At 36.4% G+C, this 18,998-nt stretch overlaps 1 protein-coding gene across 1 annotated transcript in view; it reads right to left on the bottom strand.

Moving 5' to 3' along the window:
* Positions 1–18,998, bottom strand: part of LOC111142208 (solute carrier organic anion transporter family member 1A2) — a 43,824-nt gene that overhangs the window by 24,226 nt on the left and 600 nt on the right. Inside the window, exons 2-6 of the mRNA XM_022495236.1 lie at positions 14,118–14,259; positions 9,524–9,656; positions 5,765–5,871; positions 3,347–3,493; positions 155–253 (exon numbers count right to left, since the gene is read on the bottom strand). Of these exons, the coding sequence (XP_022350944.1) occupies positions 155–253; positions 3,347–3,493; positions 5,765–5,871; positions 9,524–9,656; positions 14,118–14,259 (628 nt within the window). The remainder of the gene's footprint in view (positions 1–154; positions 254–3,346; positions 3,494–5,764; positions 5,872–9,523; positions 9,657–14,117; positions 14,260–18,998) is intronic.

Below are 18,998 nucleotides of genomic sequence, written 5' to 3' on the forward strand. Positions count from 1 at the left end.
TCCTGCCCCCTGGTTTGAAATATTTGAAAAATTATTTAAACTCCTTTACTCCAGTTGGCACACATGAACCCACTAAAGTAAGAATGACCTGTGGAAACATAACTGGAGGTGATTTGTGTATTCTAGACACTATAAATAAATTTTATTGAATTACCTGTGTTCACAGATCCAGTGTCAACATAAACATTTGCATAGAATGATGCTAACAAAAGTCCAATCAAAGGACCAATGATAGCTCCTGTTTCTACAAACCCTAAAAATAAATGAAAATATAAAGTTATAGTATAGTTATATACCCACATAAAGAGTCCTAATTCCATAGAGTCTGAAGACGCATTGTGCCTCAGATATGTTTGCCTTAAACTCCCAATTTGTGAGAAAATTAAGCTTGGTGTACGTATAAGTAAAAAGTTTGTTTCTGTTAATGTGGAGAAAAAGAACCTCAATATTTAAAGCCACATTCTCTAGTCCTCCAAATTCTTTTGTGTGATAAATCGCAGGCAAAATCTGCTGTAGCAGCATTGGCTGGGATCATGCTGTTGACAAAACCACAACACAGAGTGAGATTCTTTTGCTGCTTTCTATAGGCACAGTTTTGGAGGAATTCCAGACCAACACCACGTTATGATAATTTTCTCATGACATGTTCCTCAGAAAACCTTCACTCCCACATCTCTGACTTGGAACCTCTTCTTCTGGCTATGTTCTCACTGTTACTGATACTTCTCTTCTTTGATCATGATCTTCTTTCTTATCCTCCACATTCTTGCCTTCTATTCTCATCAGTCCCCTCTGCCCTCATGACTTCTTACTCATCTGGAATTTCATCGTCGGTGAGCTCATGGCCTACCTGCGATTCAGAATCAAGGCTGAGCCATCCCTGCTGCGGAAAACACAGACATAACCTTCTTCAGTGTGCTGCGTCTTCCTTCAAAATATGTCTTCTGCCTTCTCCATGGTTCCATAGGCTACCCGCCCCCCCCATCCACAGACCTGACTACTTGACCTCAATCCCTTCTATCTTCTCTGAGGTCTTGCTCAACTAGACATGTTTTTTTGTGTGTGTGCTGGTTTGGTCTTCCCTGTTCACTGATTACAATATCTCACATATCCACCCTGCTTGCTTTCATTTCACTGCTCTGCATTTACAGCCTCACCACTTCCTGAATCTACCCAAATTCTTCCACATTCTTCTCAAAATACTTGCAGGTAGCACCAGTGTCCTTTTTGCCACTTATTTGGTGTCCTTTTCTGGTCTCCATTCTCCTAACTCTTTATGTTATTTGACACTGCAGGCTAGCTCCTCTTTTGACATTTCCTCCTAGTACTTTCACTCAACTATGCATTTATTGTTTACTTTTTCCCTTGTTACTACTCCTTTGATTTTTTTTCTTCCCATTCTTCTCAATAACTAAAAGTGTTCCTTGGTGTTTTAATGTAGAATTTCTCACTAACTCATTTCTATCTCTCTCTTTTTAAAAAAATTTTATTTATTTACTTGAGAGAGAGAGAGCATGAGAGGGGAGAGGGTCAGAGGGAGAAGCAGACTCCCTGCTGAGCAGGGAGCCCAATGTGGGACTCTATCCCAGGACTCCAGATCATGACCTGAGCTGAAGGCAGTCGCTTAACTAACTGAGCCGCCCAGGTGCCCACTCATTTCTCTCTTTTTTTTTTTTTAAAGGTTTTATTTATTTGACAGAGAGAGATCATAAGTAGGCAGAGAGGCAAACAGAGAGAGAGAGAGAGGAGGAAGCAGGCTCCCTGCCGAGCAGAGAGCCCAATGCAGGACTCGATCCCAGAACCCTGAGATCATGACCTGAGTGGAAGACAGAGGCTTAACTCACTGAGCCACCCAGGCGCCCCTCATTTCTCTCTTAATTTCATTTGTTTTCTCTATGTAAGTGACTCTCAACATTCATTTCTACTTTTCTGATCTCTCCTAAACTTCAAAGTCATACATGGAACTATTTTCTCCCATTGTGTAGCTTATTGATTTATAGTTATTTAATTATATGCATGTGCACATTTATTTATTTCATTTTTTAAGTCTGATTTTTTCTCTAATTTAATTACACACAGGTATTTATCAGATTTGGTTGATTTATAATTATGTAGTTATTTATATACTAAAACTTATATGGACTATATCTTATTCATCTTAGTACATATAGAGATTATTACTATTATTTCCATAAATTATATACCCTAGTATTTATTGAATAAAGAAACACAGATTATAACAAGGTGTTTGTGGATTTATTGCAGGCAAGCATTTGTATTCTTTCAAGATAAATATTTGTATTCTTTCAAGATAAATAAGGGATTTGAAAGGACAGAAAAGAAAAACATCAAAAAAGCTTATTGAAAAATCAATGAATGAGCAAAAAATGCCAAAGATTACTTGGGGTAAGGTCCTCTAAATATTTTGATCTATCTCAATTATGTATAACTCTGCTCCAATTTTCTTTCACCCTCTTTGACATTTCTGATTCTTAAAATATATGTCTACATTAACAGCAAAATATGTCCAAACTAAAAGTTACACTTTTATAAATAACAACAGATTGAACAAATAAAGAATACAAATAAACTATTCATAATAAATTAAGAAGATTTAGGAGATTAGTAGACTACATAAGAAGGCAGATCTTATTTTGGTTATTGTGGGAGGTGACATTGATTGATTTTAGAAAAGGAAATTTCAAGAAACATAACCAAAAGTATGAACCAGATATTTATGAAGAATCTGAAAAAGCCTGACTAGCATGGAGAGATTGTGAAGAAACCAAACAGATTGAGTAGTAATTGGAGAGATTAGATTTAGTAAAGAAAGAGCTAGTAGGTTTTATTGACATGGTAAGGAAGACATGATTAAAACATTATTTGAGAAAAAATATACTGCAAGAGTGTTTATTAGAAATTGAAAGAAAAAGCTAGTGATAACATGACCAATGAAGATGTTATAATAATCTATAGATGAAGTAATGAAGACCCAAACAAAAATAGAGGTAATGAAAATAGTGAGAAAGATTTTGAATGTAAGAGACATTTTAAAGAAAACATTGGTAAGTCACTTAACAGACTTGGTATAGAATGGTGTCAAGGAAATGGATGAGTCAAAGAGAACTCCAGGGGTACTAGATGAGTGGTATTTTTAATAGCAAAAAGCAGAGTTAGAAAAGAGGCTTATTTGGAGTTAGCTCAATTTGGTAAACTTTTCTTGATGACCAGCTGTACCAAGGTACTCTTCTCATCATTCTGGAAATCACTGACTCCAAGTAACTGACATCCACCTGTAAGGAACTTCCTTTCCTGAGAAGAGGTTAAGGCAGATTTTCAAACTCACCAATATATAAAGGAGAGTTTTCAGATTTGGCAAAATCTTCTATGTAGGAAATACCCAAAGGCATGATGGGAGTTTCGCCAATTCCACGTATGATATTTCCTACTAGTACATACACCCACATTAATGATTTCACTTCTTTCACACAGTCTGTATTAAAAGAAAAAAAAAAAGATATTGTATTAGTGTTTTGGTAGTAAAGTATCAGTAATACATAATTCTAGATTTTTGGTCAACATTTCAATTCTTTTTTTTTTTTTTTTAAGATTTTCTTTATTTACTTGACAGACAGAGATCACAAGTAAGCAGAGAGGCAGGCAGAGAGAGAGGAGGAAGCAGGCTCCCCACGGAGCAGAGAGCCCGATGTGGGGCTCGATCCCAGGACACTGAGATCATGACCTGAGCCGAATGCAGAGGCTTTAACCCACTGAGCCACCCAGGTGCCCCAACATTTCAATTCTTATGTGACATGGCATCTTGTCAATGATTTATACTACTATGTCAGCTATGCATTATTGGACCATCCTATTTGCATTTTCTGACAGGGTACTTAGGTATGGCCAAATGTAAGTGGTATGTTGGAACTAGTTCCTACTGTTTTGGAATAGATGAGTGGTATACACATCTCTTTTCAATTTAGTATTTAATGCCAACACATTGGTAGTTTGATGGCAGTATTTACACACACAGATTGACAAACAGTAAAAGCCAGAAACTTTTCCCTCCAGAGAGACAGTCTATCAGCACCTACTGAACCCAGCTGGCTGCTGTGAGAGCTACCCCACTTCTGTACTAACTTAGGGAAGAGAAAAAAACAAACACAAATATCTCTTTCTAGAATTGATACTGTGAGATTTCAATAAGAATCTCTCTGAAGTTTGAATTCTCTACAGCTCTAATTACTTTAAAGAAACTAAAAATATTTAATCAGGTAGTAATCACATTTTCTCTATAGAACCTACTGTATACTGTTAACCACCAAATAATTTTTAACAGAGAAACCAACCCCAATCCTTGAAGCAGCGCTGCTCAGTGGAGTAACAAAGAGTAGGCCAAAGGGAATGAAAGGGAGGAAGATAGGCAGTTGTCTGAAAACAGCCAATTCTGTTCTAAGCCCACATGGCTATCAAGCCAGGAAGACACTCTTTAGGGTCATGTTTTCAGAAAAGTGAATGACAATTTATTTTTGTCTCCTACAATCTGCCCAGGTACCCATAGATATGAGGCTCCTGAGCTCAGCTGGGCCTGGAAATATCTTGTGAGGTTTATCTCTCAGTTATTCCCAGTCCAGAAAATCATAATGCCCATTTCTGGGTATTCCCCCCCACCCATGGTGAGCACAGTGTCTAGAGATCATGGGCAAATTCTAGGCCTACTCCAGGACAAAATTTAACATGTCAGGTGATTAAAGAATTAATGTACTTTTCTGGAAATTCACTAGACTGGGAAGGTTTTGATTTATCTACTACAATGCAGATTTAAAAAAAAAATAGGAAATAGGACCTAGGTCAGCCTTTGGAAAAAGTCAGTTCAAGAAAAGAATATAGGCCACCATTGATGTCACAGGGTTTTTTTGTTTGTTTGTTTGTTTCCCCAGGGAGTTGCTTTGGCTTAGAGTTTCTGAGACCGCTATTCTTACACTCCTTGAAACTGTTTAGTTTCCTCTGATTCCATGCCAGCAGTGAAATTCCCAGCCTTGGGGATGAATGTAACTCCTACTGATATGAATCCAGCATAAAAATGTCCCCATCAGAGGAAGAGAAGTTCTGGTCTGAAGTAAATCAGTGGGTTAGTTCCAGACTAAGCATCACCAGATGATTATATAGGTCCCTTCACATATGAAGGAGCAGAAGCTGGCATGTTGGTGTCTGGGACTGCTGGAAGCCAGAAGAAGCACCACTATTGTGTCAGAATATAAATTGGTATCTCTGGTAAAGAGGAAGAAGTAGAGCAGAAAGAGAAGGTCCTAGTTCAGCAGAAAGAGAATAGAGTAAATCAGAGTCACAGCATACTTGCCTGCTTTCTCTGCTATAGAAGAACTATTATAACACAGATCTTTTTGTTTCTGCTACTCATTTACAAATCATCAGCATAAATCCTCTTTCTAAGATGTTTTCCTCTGTGGAATTAACTCTAAGTGGTCCTTGGATGGATGTCTTTGACTTATTTTTAACTAACCATTTCAAAGAATAGATAAGACATTCTTATTAAGTATATTCAAATGTGAGAGGAATAACATTTAAATTATGGGCCTTTTCAATTTCCTTCCATGATCTCCTCCAAAATCTCTGAAAAAAAATTTTTTCTTTTGTTCATTTACCTTACTCACTTAACCAAACGTAATAACATTCAAAGCCCCTCAGCAGAAAGTGTTCAGTTACAAATTCACTGAACAGAAAGCAGTACAATGAAGTAGACAACCTGATGGATCTTCTGTTGGTCTGAAAATCTGGGTTCCATTTTCCATACACAAGAAACTGTTTGAGGACAAATTGCCTGAAACTGAAACTGTAGATTCATATTCATATCTGTATGAACACAGGGAAAACATGGTGATGTTAAGAAGCCAATGAAGACAATGTGAGCATTGTGCAGAATAACTCCTGCTTCACTTAAGACACAACATCTAAATCCAGGAAAGATTTCTTTTCATTTTGCCACCTAATCATCATAAATTAATATAATAAAAAAGAATTTGCCACTCACTGTCAAGGTACAATCCCATGACAGCTAGCTTTCAATTATCTGTATGTGAATGATCTACTTTTTAAATCATCTGACATTAACTTTCAGTGGTTTTTAGGTGATCATTTCCTGGAAATAATTACTATGGGAGAAGGAACAGAAACCAAGAAAAATAATAGACTCAACAAAATATAATTAAAGGCTTTTGGGAGAAAAAAACAACACAACAAAACAGGTCTCCCATTTCTGAGAATCCAAACAAAAATCCCTTCATGTGTTCATTAGTGTCCTCAGAGAAACAAAACATGTACCCATCATAATGAGAAACCTTAGGAGAATCTCAAACACTGTGGCAGCACAATGTAATGACTTTTTCTTTTCTCATTAGAACAAAAGTGTTAATAATCTGTGACCATTATCTTAGGCAAATTACCACAAGATCCACATGCCTTTTCCCAGAAAGAAAATTACATGCTGCAACAATGGGGGAAAATATGTCCAGGTCTCTTTGTTAGAAATTGCCCTGGGTTGGTTTCTATATTTCTATTAGAGAAGAGAAAGCCAAAGAAAACTTGCCTTTCTGAGTTTCAAATAAGCTAAAGAGTGTTATGCTTGGATGTCACCAAAAGTCCTAATCATTGTGTTACAGAACATAATAAAAAGGGTTAAAATACCTTCCCCTTAGAATAACTGCCCAGAGATACCCATAGAATTTGGCTATGAATTGTGGACAAAGGCTTCTGTCTCCAAGCCCATGATCCTATGAGACATGGGAGCTTCAGACAAAAAAAAAAAAAAAAAAAAAACCCAACAAACAAACAAACAAACAAAAAACCTTTGACAGAGTGTAGAAAGAAATTAAAATAATAGCTGAATATTACTTGCTTCTCCTTGAAACCTCTGATACCTTCAGAAATAACTGAAAGTTGGAGTATCTTTTTCATTTAAATTACTTCTTAAAACCCAGTAACTCATTCCATGTCTATTCATTCCCCAAACATCCCCAAATGGGTAGTAATGGATTTTAAAATAGGAAAGGAAAAAAACACAATACTATGCGGATAAAGAGAAGGGAGGATTTGACAAGAAGAGAGAGTTTAATAGGATTTTGAAAATAAAAAAGCAGATAAGTGAATGATCACTGAAATTGTGGATATGAGAAACATAACCCCGAGTAAGTGGCTATAGGAGAGCAACTAAACACATGCCATACAAACCTGGAAAGCTTCAGGCAAGAAACAAGATACTTCTAATGTGAGAGTATGCATGGTCCCAAAAGAGGATTGCTTTGAAGTGTGTATAAGGAGCAGTTAAGCCCTTATAGACATCCTCTGCCATCGCAACTGATTATGGCCTTTGTCTCTAGAGACTAAATAGATACTGAGGCTAGGGAAGCCATGCTAAAAACTGCAGACATTAGGATAAAAAAATCTACATACTGAAAATCGAGATTCCCACCCCCATGTGCTGGTAGCCAAGCTCCAACCTCCCAGAAAACAAATTGGAGAATCACCACCTAAGAAAACTCACTGTTTAGGGGCAGTTCTAAGCCACCTAAAAAATAGCCAGTCCCTATACAATCACCCTACAAAGAAGTCCACCATTAATTAAGCCTTATACACATACACAGAACTTCCAGTTAGCTTGTTGTTGTTATTCCTCTTTCTTAAATATGACTAGATAACCGAGAACTACCAGATATACGGGGAAAGCCTGTAACAGTAAAGATAGAGACAGAAACAAATAAAAACTGTACACTCACAGAAAACAGACAATGAAGTGAGATGAAGAAAATTTAGACAAAGAAAATTTACAATAGGACATTGCATTCTTGAAAAAAGAACAAAATGTTCCTTAAAAAGATACATTCAAGGATCAAAAGAGTTGTTGAAAATTTAAACTGTGATAGCAAATGTTAGAAATTCATTCAGAGCTTTGGAAGATAAAAATGTCTCCCAAAAAGTTACAAAAAGATGAGGATATAGAAAATTGGAGAAAAAAAGATGAGAAATATATAAACTTAATCCAGTATGTACAGAATTCAAATAGTAGAAGTTCTAGAAAGAGAAAATGGGGAGGAGGTATATCATCAAAGAAATAATACATGTAAGTTGTCCAGATTGAAGGCACCTAGCACAATAGAAGAAAAAGATTTATACCAAGATAGTTATGATGAATCCAGACTCCGGAGCTTAAAAGAAAACCCCAGTAGTTCCCAGAGAAAAGAAACTGGTCACAGGGATTAGAATGGCATAAGAGTCTCAATAGTAACATTGGAAACTAGAAAACATTGGAATGATGTCTCCAAAATCGTTAGGAAGATATTTCCAATCTAGAATTTTATATTAGCCAGGCTATCAATCAAATATGAGAGTAGAATAGACTATTTTCAGATGTTCACAGTCTTAAAATTTCTACTTCCTTTACATACTTTTTCAGAAACCTATTAGATTATGTTTTCCACAAAAAGGAGTGAGAGTAAAAAGTAAAGCAGAAGATATGATAGCCAGGATATAAGTTAACTAAATGGAGAATAGAAGCAAACAAATTCCAAGAATAACAGTGAGGAAAGATTTCAAGGGAGGAGCCATGCACCAAGCCTGGGGAGATTCCCATTCAGACTGCAGACAAAGAATTGATGGTGACATAGAACTATCTCTAAGACAAAAATGAGACCCTGTGATATGTATGAGCATTTTGAGATGTTGCCCTATCAGTGGAGACTTTGCTGATGATTAGTGAGAGATTAAAAAGAAATAAAGAAAGAAAGAAAATGACTCAAGTAAAAAGGGAACAATTATTAAATCCAAGGAAAATAAAGATGATATAAGAAAGGAATAACAACATGGTTCAGCAATGAAAGACACTTACATAGTACATGGAAATAGTGAATATAATTTTATAGCAGAAAATCAATATACGTTACAGAACACAAAAGTATTAACAACTAAAAGGATGAACATTTACTTAGAACCATGGAGACAAATAGCAGAAGAAAGTACTAAAAGATTTGCAAGTAGCTACTCATGAAAAGCAGTAATATGAACAATGTTGAAGGGATAGGGGACAACTCTTTTTTCAAAATAAATTTTACAAGTTGATGCACATATTACTTTGGTAAAAATTAAAATAAAAACCATCCTTCAGACTGGTCTGTCTCTTAGTGACCTACATACAAGTAAACAGAACCTTTGTAATTGTAATTGTGATTAGAAGTGTCTAAAGACATTTTACCAGGTCCTAAGACTCTTTTCATCAGACTCCACTCCATAAAGTCCCAAATCTCTGTTTCATAGATGGAGAAAATGTGACTATGTAAGTGAAGCAAGGCAGCCTAGAGCCCAACTGACTTGTGGAACGAAATCTGCATCTTTCAGCTCCCATTGCTGTGCTATGTGCTTTTAGGAAGTATTGTTCCGAGAAAGGGAATTTCAAGTTTCATTTCATGCAGCCAAAAGTTGAACATAAAAAGTCACCAGAAACTGGAATACTTACCGGTCCATGAGGAAATGAGGTAGAGATTGCAAGAAACACCCTAGGCCCATAACCACACATCCGACACCAATCAGTATAGGTCTATGTAATTTGGTTCCAAAATAACTCACAAATATAATCAACAAAAGATTTCCTAGGAAAAAATTAAGATAAAAATGAATATCTTAATAAGCATGATCAATAGCTTAGCTTCATCCAGTCATTTACTATCTGGCATTTATTGTATAAAAAGTATTTTGAGTACCAGGACTGGTGCTAGCAATGCATGAAGCAATAAATGAATAAGACACAACTCCTGCCTTGAAGAATGACTCTGTTTCATAATCTCAACAGATATGTAAACAGATCTCTGTGGAACACGAATATTTAATGAGGGCAGGGCACCTGGGTGGCTCAGTGGGTTAAGCCGCTGCCTTAGGCTCAGGTCATGATCTCAGGGTCCTGGGATCAAGTCCCACATAGGGCTCTCTGCTCAGCAGGGAGCCTGCTTCCCTTCCTCTCTCTCTGCCTGCCTCTCTGCCTACTTGTGATCTCTCTCTGTCAAATAAATAAATAAAATCTTTAAAGAGGGCAGAAGAGAAGCCATTGGAAGGGACTGAGCAATGGTTCTAAGAGATGTTAAAAACTGTGTGTGTGATTATGTAGCTTAGAAAAATGGGATACCAAAGTAGGTGTTAGACTTTATGTCACCTCTGGCCTTTCTCTCCATGTCTGCTCCATGCTTGAAAAGAGAAGCCAAAGTCAAATTCAGATAGATATATGTTTTAACTCATGATTTAAATATAACTAAATATTGGTCAATATAACCAACCCAGAGATCTCTGTCTAATTTTACTTCTACCCTTAGAAGTAAAAAATAGTAGGTCCTCACTTCTCCAACTGGGTCTTAGAAGTAAGTCTTGCTTTGAGAAGTCAATTCAATAATAAATTTATCCACGTCTTAGGATGAAGTTTAAGGATAAAGAAACTAATTGTGGAGGCCCCATTCTAAGGGACAAGCCCTTGATAAGAATGGCATAAAAGGTTGTAAGAACAAAACACATGAGGAAGTTCTCATATGATACATTTAAAATTTAGTAATCAATATTTTCCCTGATCCTACTCTGCATAGGAAAACTTCTATGATGAGCTTGAGAACTATAAAAATTTAAAAGACTCTCCCTTAAGTTTTTAATAATTTTCCAAGTAGTAGTGCATATTTTGAAGACTTTTCTTTCCATATATGTTTCTCTCTAGTCTGCCTTATAAGAAGAAGAGATGTCAGCACCTACATTCTTTCATGTAGACAGTGCCCCACCAAGTGCTACCACAGTGACCTCCCTAGGTTTCTAAAATCCCCATCATCAAAGCCATCCACGTTGAAGGTATTATCTCTAGAAATTCACCATTGGAAATCCATATCCATTTTGGAAACAAGAAGAGAGGAAGAGCCTCCTCTCCACGTAAGGGTGAGCTTTTCAAGCTGCCTCTTTCAGTCGATAAAATAATCACATGAGAGGGAATAGAAATGGATAGATAAGATTTTATGAAGGGTATGGAGAACATGGTCTCATACAATTTAAGTCTCTCTTTCTCTGCTGTGTTTTAATTACAGATATTCTCTAGTTTCTCTCCAAACCGACAGTCACCTGTAGTCACAGATTCCACTTCTTCCCCTCCCCATCTTTCCCAAAGTCATTGCGCTCTTCCTGCCTTCTAGCTTCTCTATCTACTGTTCAGGTAAAAGTGCCCTGGCCAACATCATAATTATCATACTATAAAACCTGGGGTATAGTTTTCTATCCTTGTCTAACTGGATATGTCTAATGCTTTTAAGACTGCTGACAATTTTTTCTTTTGGAAATTTCTACTCCTTTGGTATCTATCATAATATTCTCTCCTAATTTCCCTCTTAATTCTCTGATTATTCCTTCTCTTAACACTTTGGTGGGCTCCTTTCTTCCACTTGTTCCTTAAATATTGGTGCACCTCAGGGATCCACCTTTTGTCCCTGGTACTTATCTCTCTTTACCATCTCCCTAAATAGCCTCATCTGTTCTTTACTTTTAACAATTACCGGCTTACTCAGTAATCAGTAGCTGCAGCCCAAACAGTTCCTCCAGTGCTTCTAGCTCATATAACTGCCATGCAGACATCATTAGTCAAAGAGCTCACTGCTAATACCATAAATAGTTTGCCTAAACAGAAATCATCATCATCCCCATAGCCACCAGCACAATCTCGTCCCCCTTCTCCTATTCTCTGTCCCAGTACCACTATCCACTCCACTGCCCAAGATGTAAATCTGGGGATTCCTGCTTTTCTCATCTGCCACATCTAATCTTCCACTAAGTTCTCAGGAACCTAACTCCTCAGTATTTTGTAGGTCACCCTCTTCTCTGTATTTCGAAAGTATGATCCTGACTCAGACCCAGACAGCTCTCTCTTGTGCTTTTGTGTTATCCTGTTAGGATCCTCTCTGTTTGGCTGGCCACCTTTAAACTTATCTCTAACATAGCCACAAGCATGGCCTTGATTAAAAGCAAATCTGACCTTTGTTTTGTTTTTTTACTTTTATTTATTTATTTGACAGAGAGAGAGAGATCACAAGTAGGCAGAGAGGCAGGCAGGAGGGGGGGAGCAGGCTCCCTGCTGAGCAGAGAGCCCGATGCAGGGCTTGATCCCAGGACCCTGAGATCATGACCTGAGCCGAAGGCAGAGGCTCAACCCACTGAGCCACCCAGGTGCCCCTGACCTTTGTTTTAAATAGCTGCTCTTAACCTGTCGTGTATAAACAAACCTCCAAGGAGTCCATGAATAGAAATCAGGGGTTCCATGAACTTGAGTGAGAAAAAAAGTTGCGTCTTTTATTTTCACTAAGTTTTAATTAAAATTAATATTAGCATTTTCTTTGATAGTGAGAGAAGGTATAAACTATGTGGCATTAACAGTACTTAAGATTTTGTCACAGATTGTCACCAATAGAAGTTATAGATATTTGCTTATGATACTACAGTTGTTGCAGATACCTCAAAATATCAACCCTACTTATTACTTAAAAAATTAGTGTAGATATTATGTTTAGTATATTAGTAAGCACAAATATTACTATATGACAGTCATTTTAATATTTTGATGACTTTACTCAAAGTTTTTTTTTACTTTTATAATTTTTATTTTATGCAAATTCCATAGCAAGCACGCAAGGCTAACCATAGTCCATTTCTCACCCCTGCCCATTTCTCCAGGCTCCTATCTTAATAAATTCCACATAAGCTTTGTGAGTCAATAATATTGGGCTGAATGTTACTCCCCATACAAATTACTATGTTATCTCGCCCTTAAGCTTCTTCTATTGAAATTCCCTTCACACACATCCTTGTTTCTTCACCTAGAAAGCTTTTTACTTATCTTTCAACATCTTCCCCAAGTAAGGCTGTGTCCCTGATGTGTGTTCTTATAGGACTTTGCACCTACCTATACCACCAAACTTATTGCATTCAATTAAAATTATTATTGTACATCAATGCCATCCCTTAGATTGTGAGCTGGGTCCAGGCTGGACTGTATAAAGAGTTATATCTTTTCTCCATCCCCAGGATCCAGCACATGAGTGGTGCAGAGTTGTGTCTGGGGGAGGGAGACAAGATCAAGCATCACCTGTTTCAGTTTTCCCTCTCCTCAAACCCAAATTTTCTTCCAGATATTAAATTTTTCTTCCAGTATATTAAAGATAACCTGCACCTTGAAGGAAGTAGAAACTACTCTAAAACTGTGAAAGAAAGGCGTTCATAGTTCTACGCAGCTTTGTTTACAGGAGAAGTCTTTTTCTTCCTCATTCTTCCTGTGTCTTCACATCTTCCCAGTCCTCCACAAAAAGCAGACAGTAAGAATAGATTCTATTCTTTCCTAGAGTCTGTTTCTTAAATAAATTCAGGGAGATAGAAAAACAGTTTCTTTTTCCTTCTGCACTTAGAAAGAAGAATTGTTAACTTCCCAGAAATAGCAGAAGAAAAATATTCATGTTTTCCTCTAGAAAACAGATTCCTTTGTTTTCCATGATGTGTATCTTCTAAATAGGAAGATGGAGCTTTTAAAAATTATCAAATGAGGGGCACCTGGGTGGCTCAGTGGGTTAAAGCCTCTGCCTTCGGCTCAGGTCATGGTCCTAGTGTCCTGGGATCGAGCCCCACATTGGGCTCTGTGCTCTGCAGGGAGCCTGCTTCCACCTCTCTCTATCTGTCTGCTTCTCTGCCTACTTGTGATCTCTGCCTGTCAAATAAATAAATAAAATCTTAAAAAAAATTATCAAATGATAGATTAGATACAAAAATTCTTCTAGTATGCTACTCATACTAGATAACCAATAACTATTACAGTAAAAATTCCGATGGTGAGATATGTGGCAATATTTGATTATTATTTGGGGGATAATATTTAAACTAATTGTTTCTATGAATATTCCAAAGTTAGCAAGGCCATTCATTCCTTTTAGAAAACATGTTACTCAGTTAGATTAGATGTCCTAAGATTGCAAGTAAGGAGAATAAAATTCAAAGTAGCTTTATAGATAAAATAAAATATAAAAAGAAGTAATGCAAAAATAATTCATTACCAATCTCAAAGCTCCCATTAATAAATCCGACTAGAGATGTAGGGATGTTGAATTGTCTCTCTATTTGTGTGAGCATGGAATTCATATAAGATCCAGAGAGTGTTTTGGACACAAATGCACATGTTATTGCCAGAAGAAACATCTACGGAGAAAAAAATGTGAGAAAACACAGGAAAAGTTTATTTTTGATCATGTATGTTTATATTTGCCACCTGTTGACAAAATATCTTCTACCATAAGACTGATTGTCTCTAAGATAAGTAACTCTTGAATATGCAAGAAACTTAATGTGGTCCATTCTTCTGGTCTTTCATGCCATGTTATCTCTTTGAAAACTCAAAGTGGGACTGAATTTTGTAGGTAGTTGTAGCCTTGTTATTTTATAGGCACATCTTGTATATACACAGAGACAGCCATTCTAAATAAGATATAGCTAATAGTTTTAAATAGGTCTTCAGCACAATAATGCTATCTGTAGTACAAAGAAGACATATACGATAAGAAAAAAAGGAACATGGCATTACACGAAGACATTATTTCTATAGCAAATTTGCTCAGGCTCTCTCCAAAATAATAGGTAAGTCATGCAACATTAGATTGCTGCTCACTCCCAGTTTATTTATTTAAAACCATGTTATATGTTATAATATATTTACATATATTATAATAAAGTAATTACAAGCCATTATAAAAATATTTCTAAACTGACCAGGTATTTGCTATAAGAAAAGAATATGAATACAATAAATTTCCATGCATTGAATTACATTTCCTGTATACTGATATAGTTTCAAAGGACAGTCAGGTTGATGGGATCCATTAAAAAAAAACAAGGACAACTTAACAAATAGAACCATTGTAATCACCAAAAGCTAGTATGGTCTCACTAAAAACATGGAAAAGTAAAAATTTTGGTAGTTTTATTAAATTAGAAAGAAACAGACTTAAATTTCAGTAGAGGATTTGACAAAGGAGTCTTAAATACTGGGTAATAGTATAGTTAGGTAGATTAAGCACTGCTTCAACACCAACAAATTAGTGATGAATAGATTTAGGTCATCTTGAATGGTGGTTTCCAACCCTATGCCATAGACTTTTTCCTTGGTCCCACTTAAATACGTTTCCTGATGACATTTCCATCCTGGGAGACTGTTCAGTCTATGCTCTAGCCAGCATACTCAAATCCCTAAAATCCTCACCCCTCCACCTGCCACATTCCCATTCTTGAACCAACCCCACAATTTATATTGCACCTGTACAGACCCTTCAAAATTATTAACAATCTTTTCTATTTCTCAGTCTTCAACCCAGTCAGGAGCTTTCCATGACCAGCAAATGATCTCTGCAACAGTCATCATCAAACTTACCTCCATCTCTTCCTCTCTAATTCCCCTCCTGCCTTTGAAGGATAGATGTCCCTTTTCCATTACAATAAAATCCCTCTACCCATGCTTTTTGAATCCATTCTTCCCATTTGAGATTATGATTTATCAGAAAATACTCTCTCCTCTATTTCCAACCTCACACCCTTTACTGCCTCTCTCCCCACTATAAATATATCTAAGATATTTCTGTCTTTAAAAAAATATTTTTTTTCCTTAACCCCTGATAGTTGCTACTCCAGCTAACACCAGGCTATTTGGAAGAATAATGTAGGTTTATTGCCTAGACTCTAACCTTCCATTCACCCTTTAGTTCCCTACTGTCTGTCTTCTCCTGAAGCTACTCCATGAAGGGTCAAAAACAACTTCTTAGTTTCCATGTTCAATAGATACTTCTCAGTCCTCAACTAACCTGTTGTCTCTGAATGATTTGACCCCACTAATCACTCTTTTCTTCCTGAAATTCCCTACCCCCGTGTATACCTAAATGTCCACCTACCTTCTAGACTCTTTCTATTCAGTCTTCTCTTTGGCCAGCCCCTTCAGGATTTGTCTTATACCTTCTAATCTTTGTGCTATATGTGCTCTCCCTAAGAAATCTCACTTATTCCCATAGCTTTCCCTATCACCCATATGCTGAAATCTCTCAAATGTACACAGTTTAGCTGAGATAATTGCCAGCATTCCTTAGTTGCCTCTAGTCTTGTCCATACCTACACTCCCTCCACTTGCCACCACCACTAATTTGGAGCTTAGTAAATATCTGTCAAATGAATTAATAAAATGCATAACTAGCATGTGATTTCACTTCTTAAAATGTTTTAGTGATTTCCCATAAACAAAAATCTCTACTTTTTTAGATGACAAAAAATGTCTCATCTGTATCTCAGGATCATCTCCTGCTGCTTGTTCCTGGACATAATGTACTACTTACAGCTTCTTCTTCTTCTTCTTCTTTTTTTTTTTTTTTTCAGTTTTCCAAGATTCATTGTTTATGCACCACACCCAGTGCTCCATGCAATTTGTGCCCTCCTTAATACCCACCACCGGGCTCACCCAACCCCCCACCCCCTCCCCTCCAAAACCCTTAGTGTGTTTCTCAGTGTTCACAGTCTCTCATGGTTTGTCTCCCCCTCCGATTTCCCCCAACTCACTTCTCTCCCTCTCCCAATGTCCTTTGTGTGTTATTCCTTATGCTCCACAAGTCAGTGAAACCATATGATAATTGACTCTCTCTGCTTGACTTATTCCACTCAGCATAGTCTTCTCAGTTCTGTTTACTTACAGTTTCTTAATTCACCATGTCATTTCATGTCTCAAGAGCCTTTTACAGGATGGTATTCCACTTGTAAAGTTTTTCTTCCCCTTATGCATCTGATAAATGTATACTCTATTTCAACTATCAACTCTATCATCATTTCTATTGTGGAGCCTTCCTCATCTCTCTCCTCCCCAGGCAGCCTTGACTACTCACTCATTACCTACCTGTTGTATACTGTCTCTATTGTAGCTCTTATCATAATGCACGTTATGTATGTGCTTGGATGCCTATAACCTCCTCCCTCACTATACTGTGAATAATTCAAATATAGGATTCATATATTATTTACCTTTGTATCTTTGGTGTCTAGTAAATACTTAAAGACTAGTAGGCACTCAAATACAAGTTTGCTGAATGAATGACAGAATAACTATTCAACAACATCCTGAAGAAGTGGTCAGAGCTGAAAGTAGGTTGAATATAAGATGAAATATAATAGAATTAAATAAATACTCCTAAGCTGAGTTGGCTATACCAATTCATTTGGAGAAATCTGAATAGAAATTTATGTGAAAAAGACCTGGGGGATTTAAATAGCAAGCTCAGTATGAGTCAAACCTGTTACTTGGCTGAGAAGATAATATGGCTTTATCTCTAGTTATTTATTCTTTTATAGTAAACGTCATTTGTAGAAACCAACTTCACAGTATAAATCTTTGCAGAGCACATGACTGAGAATAAAAAATTTCATATGATTTTATAACTCAGGGTTTTATATTTAACAGTAAGCTCTACCAAATAACATGTGAATCATATTTGGGAGAATAATTTATTTTTTTTTACACTTTAAGGAAGGAAACTAGGTGAATCATGACCCCATTGTTTTTTCCTAAAACACCTAGAAAGGTAGCCGACACAGTTTGGTTCTAGTCACAAAGTGAAAGCAACTAGTGGCTATTCTGACTCATATCTGGTGCAAAATAACCTCTATATTTATGTAGCTAGTCTTACTAGCATTTAATAGTACTGCCCGGAGTTCGAAGTAAACTTATTTTGAGTACAGTCTTCTGATGCTTTCTAAAGAATTTTGTTTAATATGCATATTTCTAAGTTCAGAGAAGCAAAAAAAAAAAAAATCTGACTATTAGGCATTTGGAATCCAATTTTACATGATAAACTTGTCCTCTCAATATTTTTCCATAACATGAACATCAATATCTAATCTTGCCAAACTCCAAAGTAAGCAAATATTAAATTAAGAGCAATTGTTTATAAGTAACACCTGACTTGACTTTTTTTTAATTTAAATTCAATTAGCCAACATGTAGTAGTACATCATTAGTTTCAGATGTAGTATTCAATAATTCATTAGTTGCATATAACACCCAGTGCTCATTACCACATGTGCCCTCCTTACTGCCTATCATCTGGTTACCCCATCCCCCCACCCGCCTCCCCTTCAGTAGCCCTTAGTTTGTTTTCCAGAGTTAAGAGTCTCTCTTGGCTTGTCTCCCTCTCTGATTTCTTCCCATTCAGTTTTCCCTCCCTTACCTTATGATCCTCTTCACTATTTCTTTTATTCCACATATGAGTGAAATCATGTAATAATTGTCTTTCTCTGATTGACTTACTTGACTTTTATACTATTATAAAATGCTATTAATTTTTCTTCCAAGTTTTTATTTAAATTCCAGTTAGTTAACATATAATGTTATCAATAATAATAGCTAATATATATTGAATGTTTACAATATTCTAGTCATTTTTCCAAGTTTGTAAAGGGGAAAAAATCCTATGAAATAGGAGTATTGTTGTTAGCTATTTCAACTAAGAAAGCTGAAGCACACAGAGGTTAAGTAACTTGTCCAAGATCACATGGCAATTATACAGTTGAACCTTGGTATGAACACAGGGAGCCTACACCTAGATCCTTATTTTTAACCACTCAATTTTAGACAAGACAAGAGAATTTGGGGACAATTTAAGAGGAATTTTTAAAATAATTAATATGACATTTTAGCCAAAAGTAGTTTTCTAGTTCTAGATCATAATTCTCTAATTTTATGCACATGTGTAGATTTTCCCTACACGTGTGTGAAGAGAAAACAAACTTTGATAGGGAGAATATTGGTGGCAGTTTTAGTCTGGAAGCCACTTGCTAGCACTAGCTGAAGAATCCAGACAAATTCCCTCGGTTTAAAAACAAATTCAAATTTTCTTTGAAGGCAAATGGCTTTG

This window comes from Enhydra lutris, unplaced genomic scaffold, assembly GCF_002288905.1.
Source record: "Enhydra lutris kenyoni isolate GAN:26980312 unplaced genomic scaffold, ASM228890v2 scaffoldscaffold7, whole genome shotgun sequence".
In the NCBI taxonomy this organism is placed as follows: Eukaryota; Metazoa; Chordata; class Mammalia; order Carnivora; family Mustelidae; genus Enhydra; species Enhydra lutris.